At 41.7% G+C, this 22552-nt stretch overlaps 1 protein-coding gene across 1 annotated transcript in view; it reads left to right on the top strand.

Moving 5' to 3' along the window:
• The window catches only part of LOC308673052 (connector enhancer of kinase suppressor of ras 2-like), a gene marked incomplete at its 5' end in the record, with an annotated part of 264161 nt that extends 253358 nt beyond the window's left edge, over window positions 1-10803 (top strand). Inside the window, 5 exons of the mRNA XM_081336433.1 lie at window positions 34-104; window positions 1353-1453; window positions 3731-4241; window positions 6203-6402; window positions 9279-10803. Coding sequence (XP_081192559.1) covers window positions 34-104; window positions 1353-1453; window positions 3731-4241; window positions 6203-6402; window positions 9279-9494 — 1099 coding nt within the window. The 3' untranslated portion in view covers window positions 9495-10803. The remainder of the gene's footprint in view (window positions 1-33; window positions 105-1352; window positions 1454-3730; window positions 4242-6202; window positions 6403-9278) is intronic.
• Window positions 10804-22552: the final 11749 nt, after the last annotated feature.

Below are 22552 nucleotides of genomic sequence, written 5' to 3'. Positions count from 1 at the left end.
CCCATTTCTCTTTTTAAAAAAATATTTCAATAGATGGATGAACCGTCTAGGCCTGGCTGCTATTGGTTACACACCTGATGACAAGGATATTCGGCCAGATGAAGGTGAGACTCCTTTCCTTGGTGGCTGGAATAGAATAGAATAGAATAGAATAGAATAGAATAGAATAGAATAGAATAGAATAGAATAGAATAGAATAGAATAGAATAGAATAGAATAGAATAGAATAGAATAGAATAGAATAGAATAGAATGATGGAATGGAATGGAATGGAATGGAATGGAATGGAATTAGATGATGAATAGCATAGATACAAGAGGAGAGTAGAATAGAATAGAATAGAATAGAATAGAATAGAATAGAATAGAATAGAATAGAATAGAATAGAATAGAATAGAATAGAATAGAATAGAATAGAATAGAATAGAATAGAATAGAATAGAATAGAATAGAATAGAATAGAAAAGAATAGAATAGAATAGAATGATGGAATGGAATGGAATGGAATGGAATTAGATGATGAATAGCATAGATACAAGAGTAGAGTAGAGTAGAGTAGAGTAGAGTAGAGTAGAATAGAATAGAATAGAATAGAATAGAATAGAATAGAATAGAATAGAATAGAATAGAATAGAACAGAACAGAACAGAATAGAATAGAATAGAATAACAGAAATAGGAAATAGAATAGAATAGAATACTTTATTTCGCCAAGTGTGATTAGACACACAAGGAATTTGCTTCCAGTTCAGAAGCTCTCAGTATACATGCAAAGCAATAAAACAGGGGTGTCAAACTCAATTTCATTGAGGGCCGCATCAGCATTGCGGTTGCCCTCAGGGGGCCAGGTAGGTGTGGCCTGGGTGGGCGTGGCCTACTGGGTGGGCGTGGCTAAAGTGCGTATGGCCTACTGGGTGGGCATGGCCAGCTCTACATCGTTTGCATCAAGGGTGCCTATGGGGGCCTGGGCAGGAGTGGGACAGATCTGAGGGTCTCTGGCAGGAGGAGGGTCTCTGGGCCAGGGCCAAGGCAGTGGGGGCCGTTCCCTCACTGTTTCCAGGATGGCTGCATGAAACCACTTCGCGGGCCAGATCTGGCCCCCGGGCCTTGTGTTTGACATGTCTGCAATAGAATAATAATCATCATAATAAGAAAAGGTAGTAGAAAAGATGAGAAGGGTAACAGTAATACAGCCATACTACATGGGTGACTATACTTAGACAGAAGACAATGTTCTGAGAATTAGTTGTTCAAAAGAGGTGGCTGAAAATATCCAACTTCTCTGCAGCCTTTGGGAAACCTTGCCTAGGAAAGCATACATTCTAGTACAAAACAAAAACCTCTTTTTAGCAGATTATTGGAGTGAAAGTGACCAGGAAGACACTGACAACTCGTTAATGCTGAAGCAAGAAGGACCCATTGTGCTTTGTGACTCCTACCACCGGACTCCCTCAGTAAGTCGAGTAGCAGGTTGTGAAATGCAAACCTTTCAAATCCCCTAACCCTTTTTGGATGTCCCAAGGGTGCTTTTTTTCCCCCCAAAATGTTAACTGGACTTTCTTAGGTTTTGTTTGTTTGAAAATGTTTCGCTGCTCATCCAAGAAGCTTCTTCAGTTCTGGCTCTGTTAGGTTGGATGAGAAGCGAAACATTTTCAAACAAACAAACAAAAAGAGAAAGTCCAGTTGCCTTTTGGAAAAAGCACCTTTGGGACAATCATGACCTGGATGATGGAGAATCTCCATAGAAACCCGTTCTGGATCTGTGTGTGTCGGGAACTTGAAACCAATGGTCAACGGGATGGCTCAGCTGCATCACAACAGCTCACAAGGAGGCTTGGCTGTGTTCTGGGTTCAGCATGTTGTCGGTATGTAAGCCATCCTGGGTTCTTGTTGGCCACTCAATCCTTTTAACCCTGGCCCTGGAGACTGCAACAGACAAGCCCACCCAGCCCGGATGATGTGCTGAATTAACCACTGGGAAATAAAGATGAGACCTACTCAAATAAAACAATTCATATTTTAAATCTACCTGGCTGTGTGGTTGATATATTTGTCGCTCAGAGATCAAATAAATATTCTTAGCCTGTGTTTCTGGGCGCAGATAGGACCTTTGCTATTCTTCTTTCATATTTATACTCAGCCTGAAAGTCTGTCATCCTCGCATAACCCCAAAGATTGCATGACAGAATATACAGCACCACGTGGGTGAAGCGCAGACTGACGTTCACCCATGTGATTCTGTCCCATCCTCTGGAAACAGGTCCTGCCTTTCTGGTTCCGTCCCCCACACTTTTTATCATCTTTTCCCTTGCCTCTCCCCCTCCCATTTTTAAAAGTCTGCATTTAAGAGCTGCCTTTTTAGGCTGCATGGGGTAAAAAAATCTGCTCCATTCTGTTCTTGACCAGCCCCTAAAGCAGAGGTCCCCAACCTTTTGGGCACCAGGGACCGGTTCCATGGAGAGAGGTTTTTCCATGGACCGGAGAGCGCATGGCTTAGGGTACTGCCTGCATCCTGCGGATGGGGCTTTGCTTGTTTGTGTGGACCTATTACTGGCATGCCGTGGCCCAGTACCAGTCCACAGACCGGGGGCTAGGGACCCCTGCCCTAAAGTCCAATCCCTAAAGTCCACTTGTCCAACCCCTAAAGTCAGTGCCACCATTTATGGGGACAGTGAAACAGATTCAGAGGCCAGCATTATTATTATTATTATTATTAATTTTATTTGTATACCGCCCTTCTCCCGAAGGACTCAGGGCGGTGAACAGGGCAGTATATGTTAAAAGACAAAATACAAAAATTAAAAGAGATTAAACAAAATGCCCACAATTCTTACAATAAGTTAAAACACATTAAAATAAGTTAAAACACATTAATAAAACCCAACCCCATCCCATCAGGCCAGGCCAGCTTGTTTGAAGAGGTAAGTCTTTAGATCGCGCCGGAAGGAGCGGAGGCCAGGCGCCATCCGGAGCTCAACCGGAAGATGGTTCCATAAATCCGGCGCGCCCACAGAGAACGCCCTCTGTGGGCGCGCCGGAGGGATGAGGGAGGAGAGAGGAGAGATATTGAGGACACCATGTATGCATACCCATAAGATTTGAAGATTGAGCAAAGCGCCACACAGAAGGCAAGAACAATAACTTACTGCCCTTGAGTGCGGAATATCAAAGGAATGTTTGGAGAAACTTCCAAAAGCCCTAACAATTTGACTATGGATCCCAAGTCCAGGCTGTCGGCCAACATTGCTATAAGGTTTCACTTTAGACTACTATTATCGTTACAAAACTCAGCAAAATGCCTGAAGTATTTTATTCCTACAGTACAGGAAGCCATCATTGCATACGATATTGAGTTATCATGGAACTGGGCATTTCCTCTGCCACTACCCATCATGATATCATGGCCTTTCATATAACTGGGGGGGAGGGGGAGCTTGAAAACAGCTTTGCTAAATCTACTTCTCTCCAGACATTTTGGAACTGCAGTTTCCAGAATTCCCAGCCAGTGGGTCACTAAGATGCAGGGCATTGTAGCCGCAAGATATCTGGGGGCCACCAGGTTGAGGGAGGACACTTGAGAGATCCTGTTAGCAACAGGGAAGCAATTCTGCAACAAGCAAGCAACATCCTATTTGAGAGAAAGAAAAAGTTTTACCTTGAAGAGTCTACCTTGTATGGTTCCGTCTTCCCATAACTATATCTTACAATGGGGTGTTTTACTTCTTTTTTAGATGAATTCGTCAAGTCCATTCCCTGAGCCCAAACACGGCCGTCACTTCTCCAGTGAATCAACCTATTCCCATTCTTCTGCAGAAGAACCCCGTCAGGAGCCAGCAGGCAACACACATTCTGGAGGAGGTTCTAGACCCCCCTACAGAGAACGGCGTTCATGGCAGGATCTTATAGAGACGCCATTGACCAGTTCAGGACTCCATTTTCTCCAGACTGTTCCTACTGACTCAGACTATGTGAACGAGAGATTCGGGGTGTCGCCGGAGAGGCGGCGACAAGCCACCTTACCCGTCCAGAGGCGCCACAACCACGACCAGGATGGTCCTTTCCCGTTGGTCGAGTGCTACAAGGGTCAGAATTCTCACTCTAGGCCCCAGAAGCAAAGAAGTCAAAGCCTTCCACGCAATCGAGACGTCCGAATCAAAGGGCGAGTAAAAACGAGTGGGATCACTGAAGAGCGGTTGGAAGAGGAATTGGCTCTTAAAAAGCCAAGTAATTTGTGTGAAGATGGTAAGAGGTTAAAATGACGGGTAGTGTGAGTGATGGAAGTGATGAAGCTCAGTGATCAGGCTTCTGCTCCTCGTGCAGAAAGTGCCAAATGTCAAAACACGCCATCTCCATTAACAGGCGGAAGAACACAGAAGGTTGCTATATGAGATCTCGAAACATTAACCCCAGTCAGAGTAGATATTTCTGGATTAGATGAACTCAGCAGTCAGCATGAAACAATTTCTAGTATTGGTAAAAATAGGTTCATCGCTAAGTGAGTCGACAAAATATCTCATAGAACACAGAATGTAGAATTGTAGGGCTGGAAGGGACTTCAAAGGTCTTCCAGTTCAACCCCTTGATCAAGGCAGAAGACTTATACTATCCCAGTCAAATAATTGTCCAGTCTATTTTTTAAAACCTCCAATGATGGAGCACTCACAACTCCTGGAGGCAAGCTATTCCACTGATTAATTGTTCCCACTGTCAGAAAATTTCTCCTTACTTCTGGTTTGGATCTCTCTTTAACAAGCTTCCACCCATTAGATAGAAACTACTTAAACATCCCCTAGCAAAGAGATAAAAAGGGGACGCGGTGGCTCAGTGGCTTAGGACGCTGAGCTTGTTGATCAGAAGGTCGGCAGTTTGGTGGGTCAAATCCCGAGTGCCGCGTAACAGAGTGAGCGCCTGTTACTCGTCCCAGCTTCTGCCAACCTAGCAGTTCGAAAGCACGTAAAAATGCAAGTAGAAAAATAGGGACCACTATGGTGGGAAGGTAATGGCGTTCCGTGCGCCTTTGGCATCTAGTCATGCCGGCCACATGACCACGGAGACGTCCTCGGACAAGCGCTGGCTCTTCAGCTTTGAAACGGAGATGAGCACTGGCCCCTAGATTCAGAAACGACTAGCACGCATTTGTGGGGGAACATTTACCTTTATAGCAAAGAGATGGGAAGTCTATGGCCATATTGCTGAACTACAAGACCCATTATCACATTGGCCATGCTGTCCAATCAGCAATATTTGAAGAGTCAAAACTTCCCAGCTACTCTAGAAAGTTCCAAATACAAGCAGTCCTCAATGTACAGCATACAACCATTGGTTATGATGACACTGGAAAAGGTGACCTATGACTAGTCCTTACACTTAGAAGCACGGTGCTCATGATCAAAATTTGGTGCTTAGCAATTTGCATGCATTTATGACAGTTGTAGAGTTTTGAGATTTACATGATTGCCATTTGTGACTTTCCCAGCCAACTTTTGACAAGCAAAATCAAGGGGGGAAGCCAGATTTACTGAACAGCTGCATAATTCCCTTATCAACTGCAGTGGTTCACTTAACAACTTGAGCAGAAAAAGGGTAGAAAACTGGGCAGGATTCACTCAACAAACCCCTTGCTTAGAAAATGAAAATTCTGATCCCAATCATGGTCGTAATGTGAGACAATAGGACTTTAAGTCTAGACTTCATATTTCATGACACTGTCAATGACTTCAAATAGGATTTTGAAACGGATTAAGAGCCAGCTATACCTCTAAAATGGTGTTGTTTAGTTTAGTTCACTTGCAGAGTTCAGATAGGTTGGAAGGTGGCTCTTTAATGGGTGTTATTTTTACATTTCATTGGGACTACAACAGAGATAGCAATAGCACTTAGACTTATATACCACTTCACAGTGCTTTTCAGCCCTCTCTAAGTGGTTTACAGAGTCAGCATATTGCCGCCGCCCCCCCCCCCTCAAATCTAGGTCCTCATTTTACCGACTTCAAAAGGATGGAAGGCTGAGTCAACCTTGAGCCAGTCAGGATCGAACTGCTGGCAGTTGGCAGAACCTGCAATACTGCATTCTAACCACTGAGCTATCATGGCTCTTATTTACACAATATCTATTTGCACAATAAGGATTACAACTTTAATCTTTGCCCCGTTTCCCTTCACTATAAATATGTAGCTTCTAAAGCAGATTGGCTTCTCTTTAGAAAAAGTAGAAGAACGAAGGAAGAGCACAGATGGTCTTCATGAACTCTACAAGACTCTGGAGCAAGCCAGTTTGTCAGCCTTTGGAGAGCAACGTCCTTCCACCAAGCAAGAATTCCGGAGGTCCTTCGTAAAGAGATGCAATGACCCTGTCATCAATGAAAAGTTGCATCGCATCAGAGTACTGAAAAGTACTTTAAAAGTAAGAACGTGTTATCCCTATAGTAGATTCCGTGAAAGAGGCTGTAGCTTGTTATGGTAACAACTAAGAGGGGTTGTAGACAGAAGAATGTAGACAGTCCCATCCTCCATCTAGTGGCCATCTCTAGATCTCTAGAGCAGAGGAAGGAAAATTTGACCCATGCATGTTCACAAGATCTTGCTGCTTTCATTAAAATAGTGAAAGAGCATTTCTATCATGGCCTGGGTGAAACACTATGACGCCAAGACAGAAAAGGGCAAGACTTGAGCGTAACTTCAGGCATGAAGGATCAGGATCACACATAAGTTCCAGTTCAGGAGATTTATTGCTGAAACCTATACACAACAATCTGGTCAACTAACGAACAATACTAAGTTGGGGTATGGTGACAGTCAACAGAATTCAAGAGGGGTTGGACTTATTTGTGGGAATGTAAAGACTCTAGGCTAATGACTCATTTAACCCCACCCTCCAGCTCTGCCTCCTCTTTTCCTTCACATAATAGCATAATGTTATTCTTTCATCATTCTGCTTGTTTCTCTCACCCATTTCACCCCAGATGGATCTAAATGTTTGATTCAACTCATTATTTTGAGTTGAGTTATTTGTCAACTTAATCTCATTCTTCTACATTTTCTCCACCCACTCCCTTTGAAGGGAGGGTCTTTCTCACCCTGGGCTCAGTTGGTTACCTTCAGAGATAATATCAAGTCAAAACTGAAATTCATAATTAAATGCATACTAATGAACCATGAATCACCCACACATCAAAGCACTGATTAGATTGCGTATCCTCAAGCCATTAGCTAGAAGGCTCCTAAAGGGTCTTCTCAGGGTGCCGCTGGTAAAAGATTGTGGGCGGATAACACCCAGGGAGAGGGCCTTTTCTGTGGGTGCGCCTACACTCTGGAACCAGCTGCCTGTGGAGCTCAGGACTGCCCCTGACCTACGCTCATTCCGTCGGGACCTGAAGACTTGGCTCTTTGAGCTCTCTGACCCAGGCTGAGAATTTTAACTGGGGTTTTATTTTCAGGGATAATTTAATCTTTTAATTCTCTTTTAACTTTGTACTTATATTGATATGATTTTAAAATGCCCTGTAAACCGCCCTGAGTCCTTCGGGAAAGGGCGGTATATAAATCTAATAAAATCTAAATCTAAAATCTAAAACTACTGCTACTCGCAGAATGGAGTTATTAAGCTATTTTGTCTTTTCTTCTTTTAATGAATTCTTTTTTTCTGCTAAGGTAAAGAAAGAAAATATGAAGTGTGCTGCAAAATCAAAGAAACTTCTGAAATCTTTGTGAAACAAAGGAGTGTAATTGCATAACTGAGAGCCAGTTTGGTATAATAGTAAAGATACTAGGCTAGAAACCAGGAGAATATGAGTTCTAGTTCTACCTCAAGCAGAAAACCTTGGGGCTGTTACTCTCTCTTTCCCACCCCTAGGAAGGAGGCAAAAGCAACCTTCTAGAGAAGGGTTCCCCAACTCCTGAGCTACTACTGGGCCTTGAGCCCTTTGGAACCGGGGTGAGGAAGTGCTGGGCGAGCACACGTGCATACCCACTTGTGTGAGCACTGAGTGCAGGTACCCATTGCTCACACAAATGGAGCTGCACACACATACGTTTGCCCACCGCTCATTTGGAACCATCCCCCCGCCCCCCATCTGTTGGTCCACAAAACCGGAAAGGTTGAGGAACTCTGTTCTAGAGAGTCATGAATTCTTCTCCTCTGATGTTCTCCTTAGGTCAAACAGGGGCGTCTGTGTTAAGATCTACGACTTGTATCTTCTAAGACAGGCTTGGTAGTTCAAAGCACGACACTTTTTGCGTGGGGTCATTTATCTGTCTTCCCATGTCTGGACCCATTTGGCTTTCCATTGTGAATCGACGTTAAAGTTGTTGTGCAGATGTTGTGCAAGTGCCAGTGGGGAGCTTCTTAGATTTGAGCCTTCCGGCTGATAAATGGAGACAGTCGGCATGCACTGGTATGAGTTGTTGTTTTGCTCTTTACTCTCACTAGGGCATCTTGCCTTCATAAGGCTGGGAGTGCTATGGCTCAGAACAGGAAGCCAGCAAGTCGGAGTGGTTTTAATACATCCGTTTATAATCCTCATGGATTATAACTTACTGGTGTCTAATTTACTAGTAGGGCAGCCTTTAAGCCATACAGGGACACAGTATTCTGCTGTGGAGCAGACTAATCCTAGTGCTGATGATGAGGGTGGCAGCTGAAGCTGCCCAAGAGCCATGGTGGAGCAGTGGTTAGATTGCAGTACTGCAGGCTGCTTTTGCTGACTGCCGGCTGCCAGCAGTTCAGAAGTTTGATCCTGACCGGCTCAAGGTTGACTCAGCCCTCCATCCTTCCGAGGTCGGTAAAATGAGGACCCAGATTGTTGGGGGCAAAGAGGCTATAAAGGAGTGTGAAGCGGTATATAAGTCTATGTGTTATTGCTTGGGAAGGAAGGAAGGAAGGAAGGAAGGAAGGAAGGAAGGAAGGAAGGAAGGAAGGAAGGAAGGAAGGAAGGAAGGAAGGAAAATGAGGAGAAGGAAGGAAGCCTTGGTGGCGCAGTGGTTAGAATGCAATATTGCAATATTGCAGGCTGACTCTGCCCACTGCCAGGAGTTCGATCCTGATCAGGCTCAAGGTTGACTCAGCCTTCTATCTTTCCGAGGTCGGTAAAATGAGGCCCCAGGTTGTTGGAGGCAAAGAGGCTGACTCTGTAAACCGCTTAGAGAGGGCTGTAAAGCACTGTGAAGCGGTATATAAGTCTAAGTGCTATTGCTATTCCACATAATTTCTGGAGTATGTTGTTCCTAGTATTGATTTTTATTTTTATTTTTTTGCATCTGAAATGTTCTCTTTTTGAACAGGCCAAGGAAGGAGATCTGGCCATGATCAACACCTTGCTCCAGGAACCTAACTTGACGTCCAAGAAATTCAAAGAATGGAAAATAAAGAACTATGAGTTTTTTCTGGACATTTGTGAGTACAGCGGTGCTTTGAAAGCCCAAAACGGAGCTTCTGAACTCACCATTACGGCCTCTCTGCTCACACACACACATTCCTTCATCGAAACCCACGTCTGACCACAGGAGGGATTGTCCGAGGAGGGCGAAGAGCCATCGGGAAAGGGGGGGGGGGATAAACGAACCCTTGTGACGAAACACTGTAACCCGTGTCAAAATAATGTATCCAGCTATATTGTAAATAGATTGGATAAGAATTTAGTACCATCGGATGCCTACTGCATTGCATGACGAGACAGACTTCTTTATTTATTTTGTTCTCCTTTTCTGGAATTATTTCGGGTTGTTTTCCAGTTCTGCTTTAGTAAGAAGCAGCGTAGAAGGACGAGCGGGCATAAATGACACAAAACTGCAGTACATTTATAGTGCTAGTATACTTACCCGTATATTTTTTAAAAAAAAATCAGGAGAAAGAAAAATCCTCTTTCTTTTATATACGTAGATACACTGCACCTACTCGTATCCACGTATATAAAACGTAACGTGAGAGCTGAGGTTTTATTTTTTTAAAATATTTCCAGATGTCCATCCTCATAAACTTCCCTCCCCCTTTTTTTTTCCTTAAGAGTGGAAAGTTTAAATATGAAAAAAGAGAAGAAGAAAAAGAGTAAACGAAAAAAAGAAAGGGGAAAAAGGTTTAACCGTTCAGCATTTCCAAGGAAAGAGAGCTTGACGAAGTCTAGAAATGGAAAAGTTAAATTTTTTCCCCCCCATCCCTTTTTTGGCGTGCCTTAAAACATGCAGCATTTATCCAGGAAAACCACTTGCTTTCCTTTTGGCCTTTCCAAGGCGCAACTGGTACATGCTGTTGAAATGCTGTGCTATTTTTACAATACTGTGCCTGCTTTTCAGAAGATAGACCCGAGATGCGTGAGGGGGGGGTGTGCGTGCTCACACCAGCCCCCGTACGTTAATGTGACAGAGAAGAAATTAAGGTACAAAACTGTTTGGGAGCAGGATTGTGCAAAAATGCACACCTTCTGGGCCATCACAAGTCGGGGCCAAGGACATAATCCATCTTTCTGGAAATGAGTGGCTATTCCGGGTGTCAGCAATTGTCCACTGTGAATTTAAGGCAAAATTCTGATCTTGTCTTTGTGCAGCCTCAAGACAGAATAACAACAACAACAACAAAAAGCCAGACTGAACACCAACGGCTTTCTATACTTACACTGTGCTATGAATAAAGATCCTCAGATTTATGATTTGAGAACCATTGCAATAAAGGAAACTTAAATCCTGTTGAGGCATTATAACTGAACAATAAGAGATGTGGGTTCTCCTAATGATCCTTCCAAAGCTGTCTTGTTGAGCAGGAACTTAGCATCATTGTCCATCTCATGTCCATGCAAAAGCTAGTGGAAGTCTCTATCTGTTCAGGAATCTAATACTAGTAATGATAAGCAAATATCTGTCCTTTAGATGTTGCCGGATTGCAATTCGCAGTGTTCTTCAAAACTGGAGCTCTCCACGGATCCATCCTAAAGGTTTCTACTCAACTTTCAAGGAAGTCAAGAGTAAAAATCTTTTGCATGCCTCATTGCCCAAAATGGAGAAAAAGCAAGCATCCAAAGCAGAGCTTGACCAAAGTACCCAAAAGGATATTAGGTGCAGTGTTACCATTTTCAATTTTTTTCATGACTCTGAGGATTAAAACTGAATTGGAAATATTCTGGATTTTAGAGCACCATTTCTCAACCTTGCTGGCTTTGAGATGTATGGACTTCAACTTCCAAAATTATCCAAGTCCACCCATCTTACAGCCACTATAGTTGGAAAAACATTTACATAGAGCAGGAGTCTCCAAACTTGGCAACTTTAAGACTTGTGGACTTCAACTCCCAGAATTCCTCAGCCAGCCAGAATTCTGGGAGTTGAAGTCCACAAGTCTTAAAGTTGCCAAGTTTGAAGATCCCTGCCATAGAGGTTCTATAGCCACAGATGGAAGCAGATTGGGACCCATAGAGTTAACCTATCCATGAAACCTACTAGACCTTTTTCAGAAAACTAGAATGCAGGTAGTCCTCAATTTATAACCATTCATTTAGCGTTTGTTCAAAGTTATGACGGAACTGAAAAAAGGGACTTATGATCAGTCCTTGCACTGATGACTGTTGCAATGTGCCCTTGGTCATGTCATCCAAATTTGGGCACAAGGCAACCAGAATACATGATGGTCATTTGTGACTTTCCCATGAGGCTTCCAACAAGTAAATGTTCCAATCCCAATTGTGATCATAAGTCAAGGACTACCTGAACTACCAAAAATAGCACTTTTTTAGCATATTGGGATGCTATCATAGACTCATCGGAGCCTTATGGAAAACTTCTAGAAGTCCACCCACAATCTAGATAAGTCTTGTTAGAAAGGCAACTTCTAAACATAAGCAGAAGCTGAGCAAGGAAATTGGCACTTGAGGCAGGAGACCTACTCCAGATCAATAAAACTAATCTAATAATTGTCTGTTTATTGTCCCTTTTTCATTCCCTTTCCTTTTTTTCCCAGATGTGCCTCTTAAAATGGAAGCCATTCAGCTTGGCTTCTTCTAAGGCTAAGCCTAGCCTATGTGTTTTAGACAACTTAGGAGTCTTCAAACTTGGCCCTTTTATGACTTGTGGAGTTCAACTCCCAGAATTCCTCAGCCAGGCATGCTGTTGTAAGTTGTCTAAAATACATAGGCTAGGTTTAGCCTTACAAGAAGCCAAGCTGAATGGCCTCCATTCAGCTGGCTGAGGAATTTTGGGAGTTGAAGTCCACAAGTCATAAAAGGGCCAAGTTTGAAGACCCCTGACTTAGAAGGATGAATTAAGGAAAGAAACATTAAGGGAAATATTCCTTGGTGTATAATAGTTTACACTGGGTCCTTTGCGAGCCCATTAGCTGTATGCTGCAAGGACATGGCCTCTAGTTATTTAGGAGCGACCTTTATCAAATCCTAACCAGAAGAGAATTTGATAAAATTATAGAAGGAAAGATAGTGTCATAAGCCACAAAGCTGGAGACGGAGGGACAAAGATGGGGTTTATATGCCCCAATCTCAGTTACATTATGTCTGAATCAGACCTTTGACTCTGTTTATTTAACAATTACTGTCCCAAAGAACATTTTTCTTCTTCTGTGAACTGCTTTCTGCTCTTAGAAAAAGAAAGCATTTACATTTTTCAAAGCAAATTTAAAGGCAGTGTTTGATTCACTGGCGATAACAGATTCTGGTGCTTCCAAAGAAGATGCTGAGATTACTTCATCCCAAACAGTGTGCTTCCCAAACCATGTTGCCAAAGGTTTATAAATCCACTGTTTTATTTTTGTTAGTCTCTCACAAGTCAGTCGCTGTAAATCTATGCACATCAGCCTTTTCTGTAAAGTAGCTATCCAAAATTGACAACTCCTTGATCTTGACAGCTAGATTGATTCCGCTTCTCCGTGTCCTTACTAACTTGTTTCTTTGCATTAAGAGCCTATATTTAATAAGTTCACAATCAATCTTTTTTTCTCTCTCACTGAAAATGGCAATTTTCTTGTTTATAGCAATGTTTCTCAGTCTTAGCAGCTTTAAACTGTCTGGATTTGAACTCCCAGAGTTCCCCAGCCGGCATGGGGAACACTGATCTATAGGATCCCTGGACATGCATATCAATTTAAATTTATGCTTGTTAATTTTATCCCCCCCCCCCTCTCTCTCTCTCTCTCTCTCTCTCTCCGATTAAAAATATTTGGCATGCATTCCTACACAGGAATGAGACTTCCCACTTTTGTCAAAAACCATAATATTGCTGTTCTATTAAGAAACACCATACAATGGATCAAGCCTAAGGTTGTTGCATTTGATTTCCACTGAAATCAATATTTTCAACAGCAGAGAAAATCTGTGGCTCAAGGTTAAACTGTGGAGTTTTTTGTGGTTTCTCAGCTTGTTTGCTTCCAGATATTTCGTTACCCAATTAGGTAACATTATCAGTGTGAGTGTCTGGGTTTTGCTGTCAGGTTTTATTTTGGGTGGGGTGGGGTGGGGTGGGGGTGTTGAAGGATCTTCCATGGTGGTTCTTTGATTAGACTATTGTTTTCTGCCTCTTCATTTGTCTGGTGGCGATCCCCGCTTATCTGAGTATAGGCTGCTGGTGGGGATGTTATTATATTTGGGTCACCTTTTTAAAAAAAAATATTGTCTCCTTTGAATGGTGTGTAATTATAGTTTATGTGTCTAAGGATGGGTGGTTTCAGCCCCAGAGATTTCAGTGGGAATCAAATGCAAGTGATTAAGGTAAGATGCAACCTGGTGCTATTTCATCTACACCAAGTAGCATCTTCTGGGCGAACAATTTTAACCAAGTGCCACATTTTGCTGATAATCTGGGTGTGAGGGGAGAGGCCCAGATGGATGAAGCGGTTAGGTTTCTTTTTTGTTTTCTCACACACACCTTATTTTCTTCTTGCTTGTTACTTAATTTTAATCAGTTTTATTATAAGATAAAAATACTAACAGAAAAATAAAATAAAACAGAAGTTAGAGAACTAAGAGAGAGAAGGAGGGGGAAAAACAGTGACTTCCAACTTTTTTCACAATAGTAATATACAACAAAAAAAAATACAGTCACGACCCTTTGTTTTAGAGTTCACAACATTTCAAGCCATTTCTATAATAACAAACTCATTCTAATCAGCAAAGCCTTTTAAAAGTTTCAATTTTTTTTTTTCATTTTTGAGCGAAAAGTCCAGAAGTAGTTTCCAAGTACAGTAGAAACAAAACCAGATAATTTTTTTTCCTTTGATTAAAGTGGTCCATTTTGCCACCTCCATTAATTCCATCACCTTCCACTCTTCTGTTGTGGAAATAAGCGTGTCTTTCCATCTTTGTACATATAAGATTCTCGCCGCTGTTAACATGTAGAATAAGAAAGTTCCAAATCTTCTTTCAAGTTCTTTATCCTTCTTTGCAGTTGCATTTCCAACCAAACTCCTTTATACATTCTTGATAGTTTCTCAGGCGTTAAATGCCAATGTTATACATCTTGTTTTCTTCTTTTCTAATGCACCCTTTTCTTTCATCCTCTCCCTCCTAAACTCCTAAATGGGCAAGGAAGGAGAGTCTGCTAGAAGCTGAACTGAATGCTTCCAGTTCTTTCTGAACGTTCTTAAACGCTTATTTAACTTCCATCCTTAATGATCTTCCAGTAGGATACTCCTGAAGTGGTTCAGATTCACTTAAGTGTCAAGAGAAAAGTGACAATTGCTTTTTTTTTTTAAAGAAATGGAAACCTGAAATAGGCATTCACCTCGTGTGAATCCATTCAGGTCCAACGTTGTGTGTGCAATGCTAGTGAGTGGTAGAGAACAAAGATCAAATTGGCTCGTGTGTGTGTGTGTGTGTTTTGTCCCATCAGCTAGAAACAAAGAAGGAACTCTCTGATTGACACAATTCTATGTATTCTCAGGCAAAGAAAGCGGAAGCAGTTTAACTAGGGACATCTGCACTCAAATATAAATCATGCTGCATTGGATTCCAACGGTCAAAATCTTCTTCCAAAGAATCCTGAGAAAGTTAGTTTTGTGAAAACGTTGATTATTCCATGATTGGATTTGCTCATCATACAAAACCATGAATCCACACTATACATGGCTGGATTTGCACAATACATTAAGGCTGTTGCCTCCTTACACCCAAGATCCTCGTTGGGTGTTTTTTTTTATCTCCACTGCATTCATCTTATCCTCCATTCAGAAGTAAGGACCTTGATATGAGTCATCCTTAGCTATACCAGCATTAAAGTAGCATTTAATATTCCAAACTTTTCCAAGGATAGTCTTAAGGTGAATAAATGTGTTAGGCTTTGGAACCCACTACTTTGAGTCAGTGAGCTGTCTACAATAGGAGCGTAAATGCTCATGCTTGGGTCACTTTCTACGCTATTAAGAATGGGTGGAGTACAGACCAGTAGTGAAGAAAGCCTTAAGCTATGATCCATGGTTGATAAGAACAAATTGCTGGTTTCTTGCAACATGTGAAGCCCAACGAAACCAATCACTCAGTTGCTTAGAACAAGAAACAAACCTGTTAATCTGTTTTTTTGGGGAAAGAAGCCATGGCAATGGAACCCATCAGTCCCGAAAGTGTGACTTGAAAGTTGTTAAGAAGAGGAGCAGAAACTGAGAAGGGATCTCTTTGCTAGAACTGTGCAGGCTTCCACAAGGTCTAGAAAGAAATTGGTTTGTATCTCTCAAAAGCCCAGCATCTCTCTGCTGTTCTGCTCATGAACAGAGCCCAACATGTCTGCCCGAACAAAGATACCACTGCTTTAAAAGTCCCAGGGACTCCTTAAAGCAGCAGCATCCTTCTTCAGGCTTCATTGGCAAAGTGTGCACCGCCTTCCTGTTGGCACTGACAATAAGTGTCCTTCCACATTTGACACTGAAGCTGTGTTATTACAAGGACACTTGCTTCGTAACACCATTCCTTGCTGGTCCGTAGCTAACCTCGTCTGACTTATTCAATAGCAAATCAATATGATTTTTTTTGTTTACAAATAGAGAGCTTTTTAAACAATATAATGCTTAAATGTATGAAAAAAATGTATGACACCATTGTACTACGGCCCGCACTTTACTTGCATACGAGCTTTGACATAGGCTGTCGTCTTATATTCTTTTTAGTTCGTTCAGGGGTTGAAGTAGCCACAAGCTGGTACTAAATGCCTGGTTCGCAAGATGTAGTTTTTTAAAAAAAAAGGTTTCAGGAGACAGACATCAGCATTTTAAACAAAGTTGAAGGTGGTAAGAGAGAGCGAGAGCGACATGCTTTCACTTGGGTTTCTATACCAATTTGTCATCTTGAGACCAAGATAAAAGTTGAGACTATAAGCTTCTACAACAGTCTGGACTTATATACCACCAATATTCTTACAATATCTTCAGTCATTACGGTGCCACCTGGCTATACAACGTGTGGCCATGTTTTGATGGCCATATTTTCCTAGACCTCTAAACTGTGGTTAGGGACATAATTCTCTGCTTTAACTTTGATAGACAACTTGTCCAACCGTGGCTTGAGCCATCCTTCTAAATGACTTACAAATCACAGTTTGGCCCTATTTAGAAGGCTGTCTCAAACCATTGCTTCTTCTTAGCTTGGATGTCCCAGCAAACCATGGCTTAATTGAAGCCAAAAGTAAGGAATTAGGCTTGCAAGAGACAAGATAAGGGAAAGGAATTTTTATTTAACAGTACGTTCAAGAATAGAGTCTCCACTCTGCCAATTATTCAAAATGGTTTTTTTTAAATTGAACTGTGTGGTAATGGAAGAAGAGCAGTTTTGGTTCAAACGTGGGTTGTATTAAATGTAAGGTTGTCTTCCTTGGGTATACACAGTACGTATGACATTTAACATTTTCCAAACCACAGAATGAAAAAAAAAGGAAAACAATGCATGTTTTTCCCCCACCACCTTCAAACCTCTCTAAAAATAATAACTGATTTCCTGCCAGACAAAGACCAGATAAATGTCTTTGAGGCAGACATGTTTGGCTAATGCTAATGTCTCTTTCTGGCTGTGCTCAGAGAGCTCCAAGGTCTTTCTTTTGTAAATAATGAACATTCTTACAATTTCCGTAGCAATAGGAGGCTTTAAGGCTAGCCAACCTCCCCTTGGACTGTTTTCAAACAACAATTTAACCTTCCTGAGCGCCTTGTATTTTAAAAGAAAAAAAAATATGGAGAACCAATGTCTTCTGAACCTGAGGCAGCACTGTTATTAATCCCACTTTAGGATATGTCTGTTTATTTCTAAGTCTTTTGTCGCGGATAAATATGTTATTCATAGAGAGAATTTTGTTTTAATAACAATAATAATAATAATAAGTTGGAAGGGACCTTGGAGGACATCTAGTCCAACCCCCTGCTCAGGCAGGAAACCCTATACCATTTCAGACAAAAGGCTGTCCAGTCTCTTCTTAAAAACTTCCAGTGTTGGAGCATTCACCGCTTCTGGAGGCAGGTTGTTCCACTGGTTCAGGGGTCAGCAACCTGAAACAGTGAAAGAGCCACTTGGAACCGGTTCCCTCACAAAAGGAAAAACTGGGAGCCACAAAAAATGTGTGCACATGTGCGTACATGCGCACATGCGCAGAACAGGGTTTGACTGGAGAGTGGAGCCAAGGCGAGATATGCACCTACCCTGCATATTTGAATTGATTGGTTGAACTTTTTTAGTCCAACTTTTTTTTTTTTGGACTGCACATGGCAGAGGACTGGGAGCCACAGGAGACGGCTGAAAGAGCCGCATGTGGCTCCGGAGCCGCGGGTTGCAGACCTGTGCACTGGTTAGTTGTTCTCACTGTCAGGAAGTTTCTCCTTAGTTCCAGGTTTTCCCCACTGGGTGTCGTTTTTCTCATCAAATGGAAGAACCGAAGGAAAGCGTTCAGGGAAGGGACATCCGTAATGGTGACCTTGACTTTAGCCCTCCTCTCTGTTTTCCTTCAAAAGTTCTGAAACAGAATTGAAAAAGGGGACAGTTATAAACCAGGGAAAAATCAGCCCAACCCCATTACACCTTTCACGTTGCCTTGTTGTTTGAAAACATCTGCTCTGTTCACCGCTCCACTGAAAATGGGGACAGCGTAAACCATCCTTTGTCTATTTTAAAGCCCATCCCCATTGGTGTCAATGGGAGCTTGTGTTCCATAGGTGAGCGTCTATGGGATTGCAGTATCGGACTACCAAAATTAAATTTCAACCTCTGGATAATTCAGATTGTTCTGTGTTTGGTTACATTTCCCAAGTTCACAAAGATCTTTTTTAATTATCCTCGCTCTATGTCAAGAAGCAACCACCAATTTGTAGAAGCAATGAATGTTCCTTCCGTTTTGTTTTGTTTTGTTTGTTTTTAAGGGGGAAAGATAATTTTTTTTAGTGTGTACTTGGCTGCATTTCTTTTCTTTTTTTTTCTACCACAGATTAATGTTAAACTTTTTGTGTGTCTACAATGAGAATTTATGAATGGACCATGAGAATTTATGAATGGACCATGAGAATTTATGAATGGAAATAAAATTCACTGTGTGTTTTTCACTGGGCATATACCTCATGGTACATTGCACAGACGTGTAAGTTGTAAGTTGCACTGCAACATTATAAAAGGAACATATTGCTCTTTTTTCAAAGATATTAACTTATTAAAAAAATATATATAGAGAGACTGTATATTATTGAAAAAGGACATTTATTCTTCCTAAATTGAAAGTTTTGGGAAAAGTTGTAAAACTTCAGTTGTACATTGGACTTCAATAAACGGAATTCTCTGCATTCCTTCCTTCCTTCCTTCCTTAGCATTGGATGATCCTTGAAGAAGGAAACGGAAGCTTCGTTCCTACAACCCATTGGTCAAGCATGGTAGGCTCAACTTAAGATCACAACCAGGACCCAGAATTTCTGTCGCTAAACAAGGCAGTTATTAGGGGAGTCACGCCCAATTTTACAACCTGTTTTGCCAAGCAAATCATTGCGGTTGTTAAGTGAATCATACAGTCATTAAGTGAAGCGAGCTTGCCCCATTGACTTTGCTTGTCCGAAGCCAGCTGGGAAGGTTGTAAATAGCAAGCACATGACCTGAGACTTTGCAATAGTCCTCGACTTACAAGTAGTCCTCCACTTACAACAGTTCACTTACTGACCGTTCAAAGTTACAACGTCGCTGACAAAAAAGGGACTTAGGACCGTTTTTCACAGTTACGACTTTTGCAGCATCCTCATGATCAGGTGATCAACATTCAGATGCTTGGCAACTGGTTCGTACTTACGACGGTCGCAGAGTCCCAGAGTGGTCACGTGATCCCCTTTTATGACCTTCTGTCAAGCAAACTCAAGGGGGAAACCCGATTCACTTACCAACCTAACTCATCAACCTCGGTTTGACAGTCGTGGCCTGAAAGATCGTGAAATGGGGCAAAGCTCACTTAACAAATGTCTCCCTTAACAACGGAAATTTGGGGCTCAATTGTGGTCATAGGTTGAGCACTACCTGTCCATGCCGATTGCCCGAATTTTGATCACATGACCATGGAGACACTGTGATGGTCATTAACGCCAGAACCAGCTGTAGGTCTTTTTTTTTTCCCCAGTGGACGCTAAATGAACGGCTGCCAGTTGAGGCTACCTGTTTTACCTAGGCCTCTTGAAGATTTATGCTTATAATTTTAGTTCCTGTGTTAAACGACTGTGGATGAACCCGTCTGGCTATCATGTATATATATATATGCCAACTGAAAAATAAGAGCGTGACTCTAGGGTGGCCTTGTTCCCAGACATGCAATGTACATCAAACCCAGACGAGCATCAACTGCACCACAGCACCTGCCGTCCCATCTTTGTTCACACATCCTGCAGAAAACTCAGGTCCCAGGTAAGACCACCTAGAAGAAGCCCAGCCGAGAAAATTTAAGAGACCGACTTATATAGAGCCTTGGTGGAGCAGTGGGCTAATGCCTCCTTAAGTAACACCAGCTGCCTGCAATTAGTGCAGGTTCGAGTCCCACCAGGCTCAAGGTTGACTCAGCCTTCCATCCTTCCCAGGTAGGTAAAACGAGGACCCAGATTGTTGGGGGGCAATTAAGCTGACTTTGTAATAATGCCGCTTGGGGTGTGTGTGAAAGCCCTAATAAGCAGGCATATACATAGAATGAAGGCTACTGCTAAGCTTGTAAGCCGCCCTGAGTCTTCGGAGAAGGGTGGGATATAAATGGAATTAAAATAAATAAAATAAATAAATATACTGCCTGCATTTTAGCTTCATCAGTTGCTGGAAGGTAGACAAGCTTTTTATCTCTACTCAGAATGATTCAGAAATATAAAAGGAACATTAAAATAATACAGATGCTAAACCATTTACGGCTACTCCTTGACTCGCACTCACAAAGAGGTCAGAATTTCCATTTTTTTTAAAAAAAAACAAGTTTTATTAATTTTCCAATTTTACATCCAAATATTTATGACGCAACATGGTGATTGGGTAATCAAAAATCCAATAACAAAATGTTTTTGTGCACATCTCAGGTTACATCAGCAAAAATTCCCTCTCCAATTCCCTTAATTACAATATCACAATCAAATTAATACATTTCTAGTTATAACACGGTCAGTTGAGACAATTATCAATATATTTTTACTTATACTTACCCAGGTCCTGTTTTTAAATCTTACCTAATTTAAATTACAGTGCTCTAAATCAGTGTTTTTCAACCTTTTTTGGGCAAAGGCACACTTGTTTCATGAAAAAAATCACGAGGCACTCCACCATTAGAAAATGTTAAAAAATTTAACTCTGTGCCTATATTGACTATATATAAAGTAATTTTCTTGAATAGGAATCAAATAAACACAAAGAAAGTATTTTATAATTACTTTTCAATTTTTCCCACGGCACACCAGGCAACATCTCGCGGCACACTAGTGTGCCGCGGAACAGTGGTTGAAAAACACTGCTCTAAATTAACCTTTAGTATCCATAATACTTAGTTTTTGGGTCACCCAAATTTGCCCTATTTCCTTATATAGTAGTTGTCATATCTAAAATACATATATTGTTTGCTTAAATGTATTCTTACTTTATTTCACAAATGGATAAATATATATTTCTATTGTTAAGCAAGGCGATTGTTCAGCGAGCCGTGCCCAGTTTTACAAGCGCTTTTTTGCCATGGTTGTAAAGCGAATCATTGCGGTTGTTAAGTGAATCACGCTATTCAGAGTGGGGCATGTGGATGCTTTCTTCTTTAATGTGTGCTTGTCTTTAATAAGATTAACAAACCCTGTCAATCTGCATTAACTTTCTGAAATGGGGCAATTTGAAGTGTGCTTTTTAGAGAACAGGTGAGTACAGGAAGTGCTTGACTTATGACCACAATTGAGCCCAAAATGGATGCTGCTAAATGAAACATTTGTTAAGTGAGTTTTGCCCCATTTTACGACCTTTCTCGCCACAGTGGTTAAGTGAATCACTGCAGTTGTTAAATTAGTCAAACTGTTGTTAACTGAATCTGTGTTCCCCACTGACTCTTGCTTGTCAGGTCACAAAAGGGAATACGTGACCTTGGGACACTGCAACCGTCATAAGTATGAGTCAATTGTCAAGCATCTGAATTTTGATCATGTGACCATGGGGATGCGGCAATGGTAATAAGTGTGAAAACTGGTCATAAGTCCCCTTCTTTGGTGCCGTTGTAACTTTGAACGGTCACTAAATGAAGTGTTGTAAGTCTGTACTATCTGTACACGCTGGCAAATCTTTTTCCTCTTCCGAACCATTCCTTCTTTCTTTACATCACTAAAGCAGCTCAAGTTCTGCCCCTGTTGGATTTCTGCCCGTCACGTAGTTTTAGTTTAGATCCCCAGATGCACAACTACGGCAGTGATTCTTAAGCTTTTTGCTCTATCGTAGCATGGATTAGAATGACTATTCTGTATTTCCCCTATTAAAAATTAACATTGATACCTTTGGGGAATATTTCCCTAAATAAAATACTGTTCGTAAACAAAACCTTTTTTTTTTTTACTGGATACAGATAATTGTGAGAAGACTGACGTTGCTTTACTTTTTTTGCCAATATTTTCAATATGCAGCCAAACAGTGATGATTTCGTGGAGCCCTGAAATCCCCTCCTCTCTCCCACCCCCAAACCTGGGACCACATTGAAAGAAACACTGGACTACAGCATTCATTACTTGGAAAAGCATGATGGGAGCTGTAGTCTAACAAGGCTAAGAAACCAAGAAACCCCTATTCCTTCTCACCCCGAATACCACGGATTGGAACTTTATTTTGGCCCAGTACATCTCAATCTTGACAACTTTAAGAGGCGTGGACTCCAACTCCCAGAATTCCCCAGCCAGTGGTGGCTAGGGAATTCTGGGAATTGGAGTCCACGCCTCTGAAAATTGCCAAGTCTGGAAAAAAACACTGCTTTAGACCTCCAACGTAAAAAAGAGCGTCCATCCTCGGGGAACCCCATAAACTCCCTTCTCGTTTCTTTTCCTCCCCACAGTAGTTGAACCATACTCTTGGGGGATCATGGGAGCTGTAGTCCCGCGCGGGAACCTCCGCCGCTAAGGCTCCGGTAAGGGAAACCACCGG

Source organism: Vipera berus, assembly GCF_964194415.1.
Source record: "Vipera berus genome assembly, chromosome: 11".
Classification (NCBI taxonomy): Eukaryota; Metazoa; Chordata; class Lepidosauria; order Squamata; family Viperidae; genus Vipera; species Vipera berus.
Note: the sequence above shows the minus strand (reverse complement) of the source record. Positions and strands in the feature narration are given on the sequence as shown.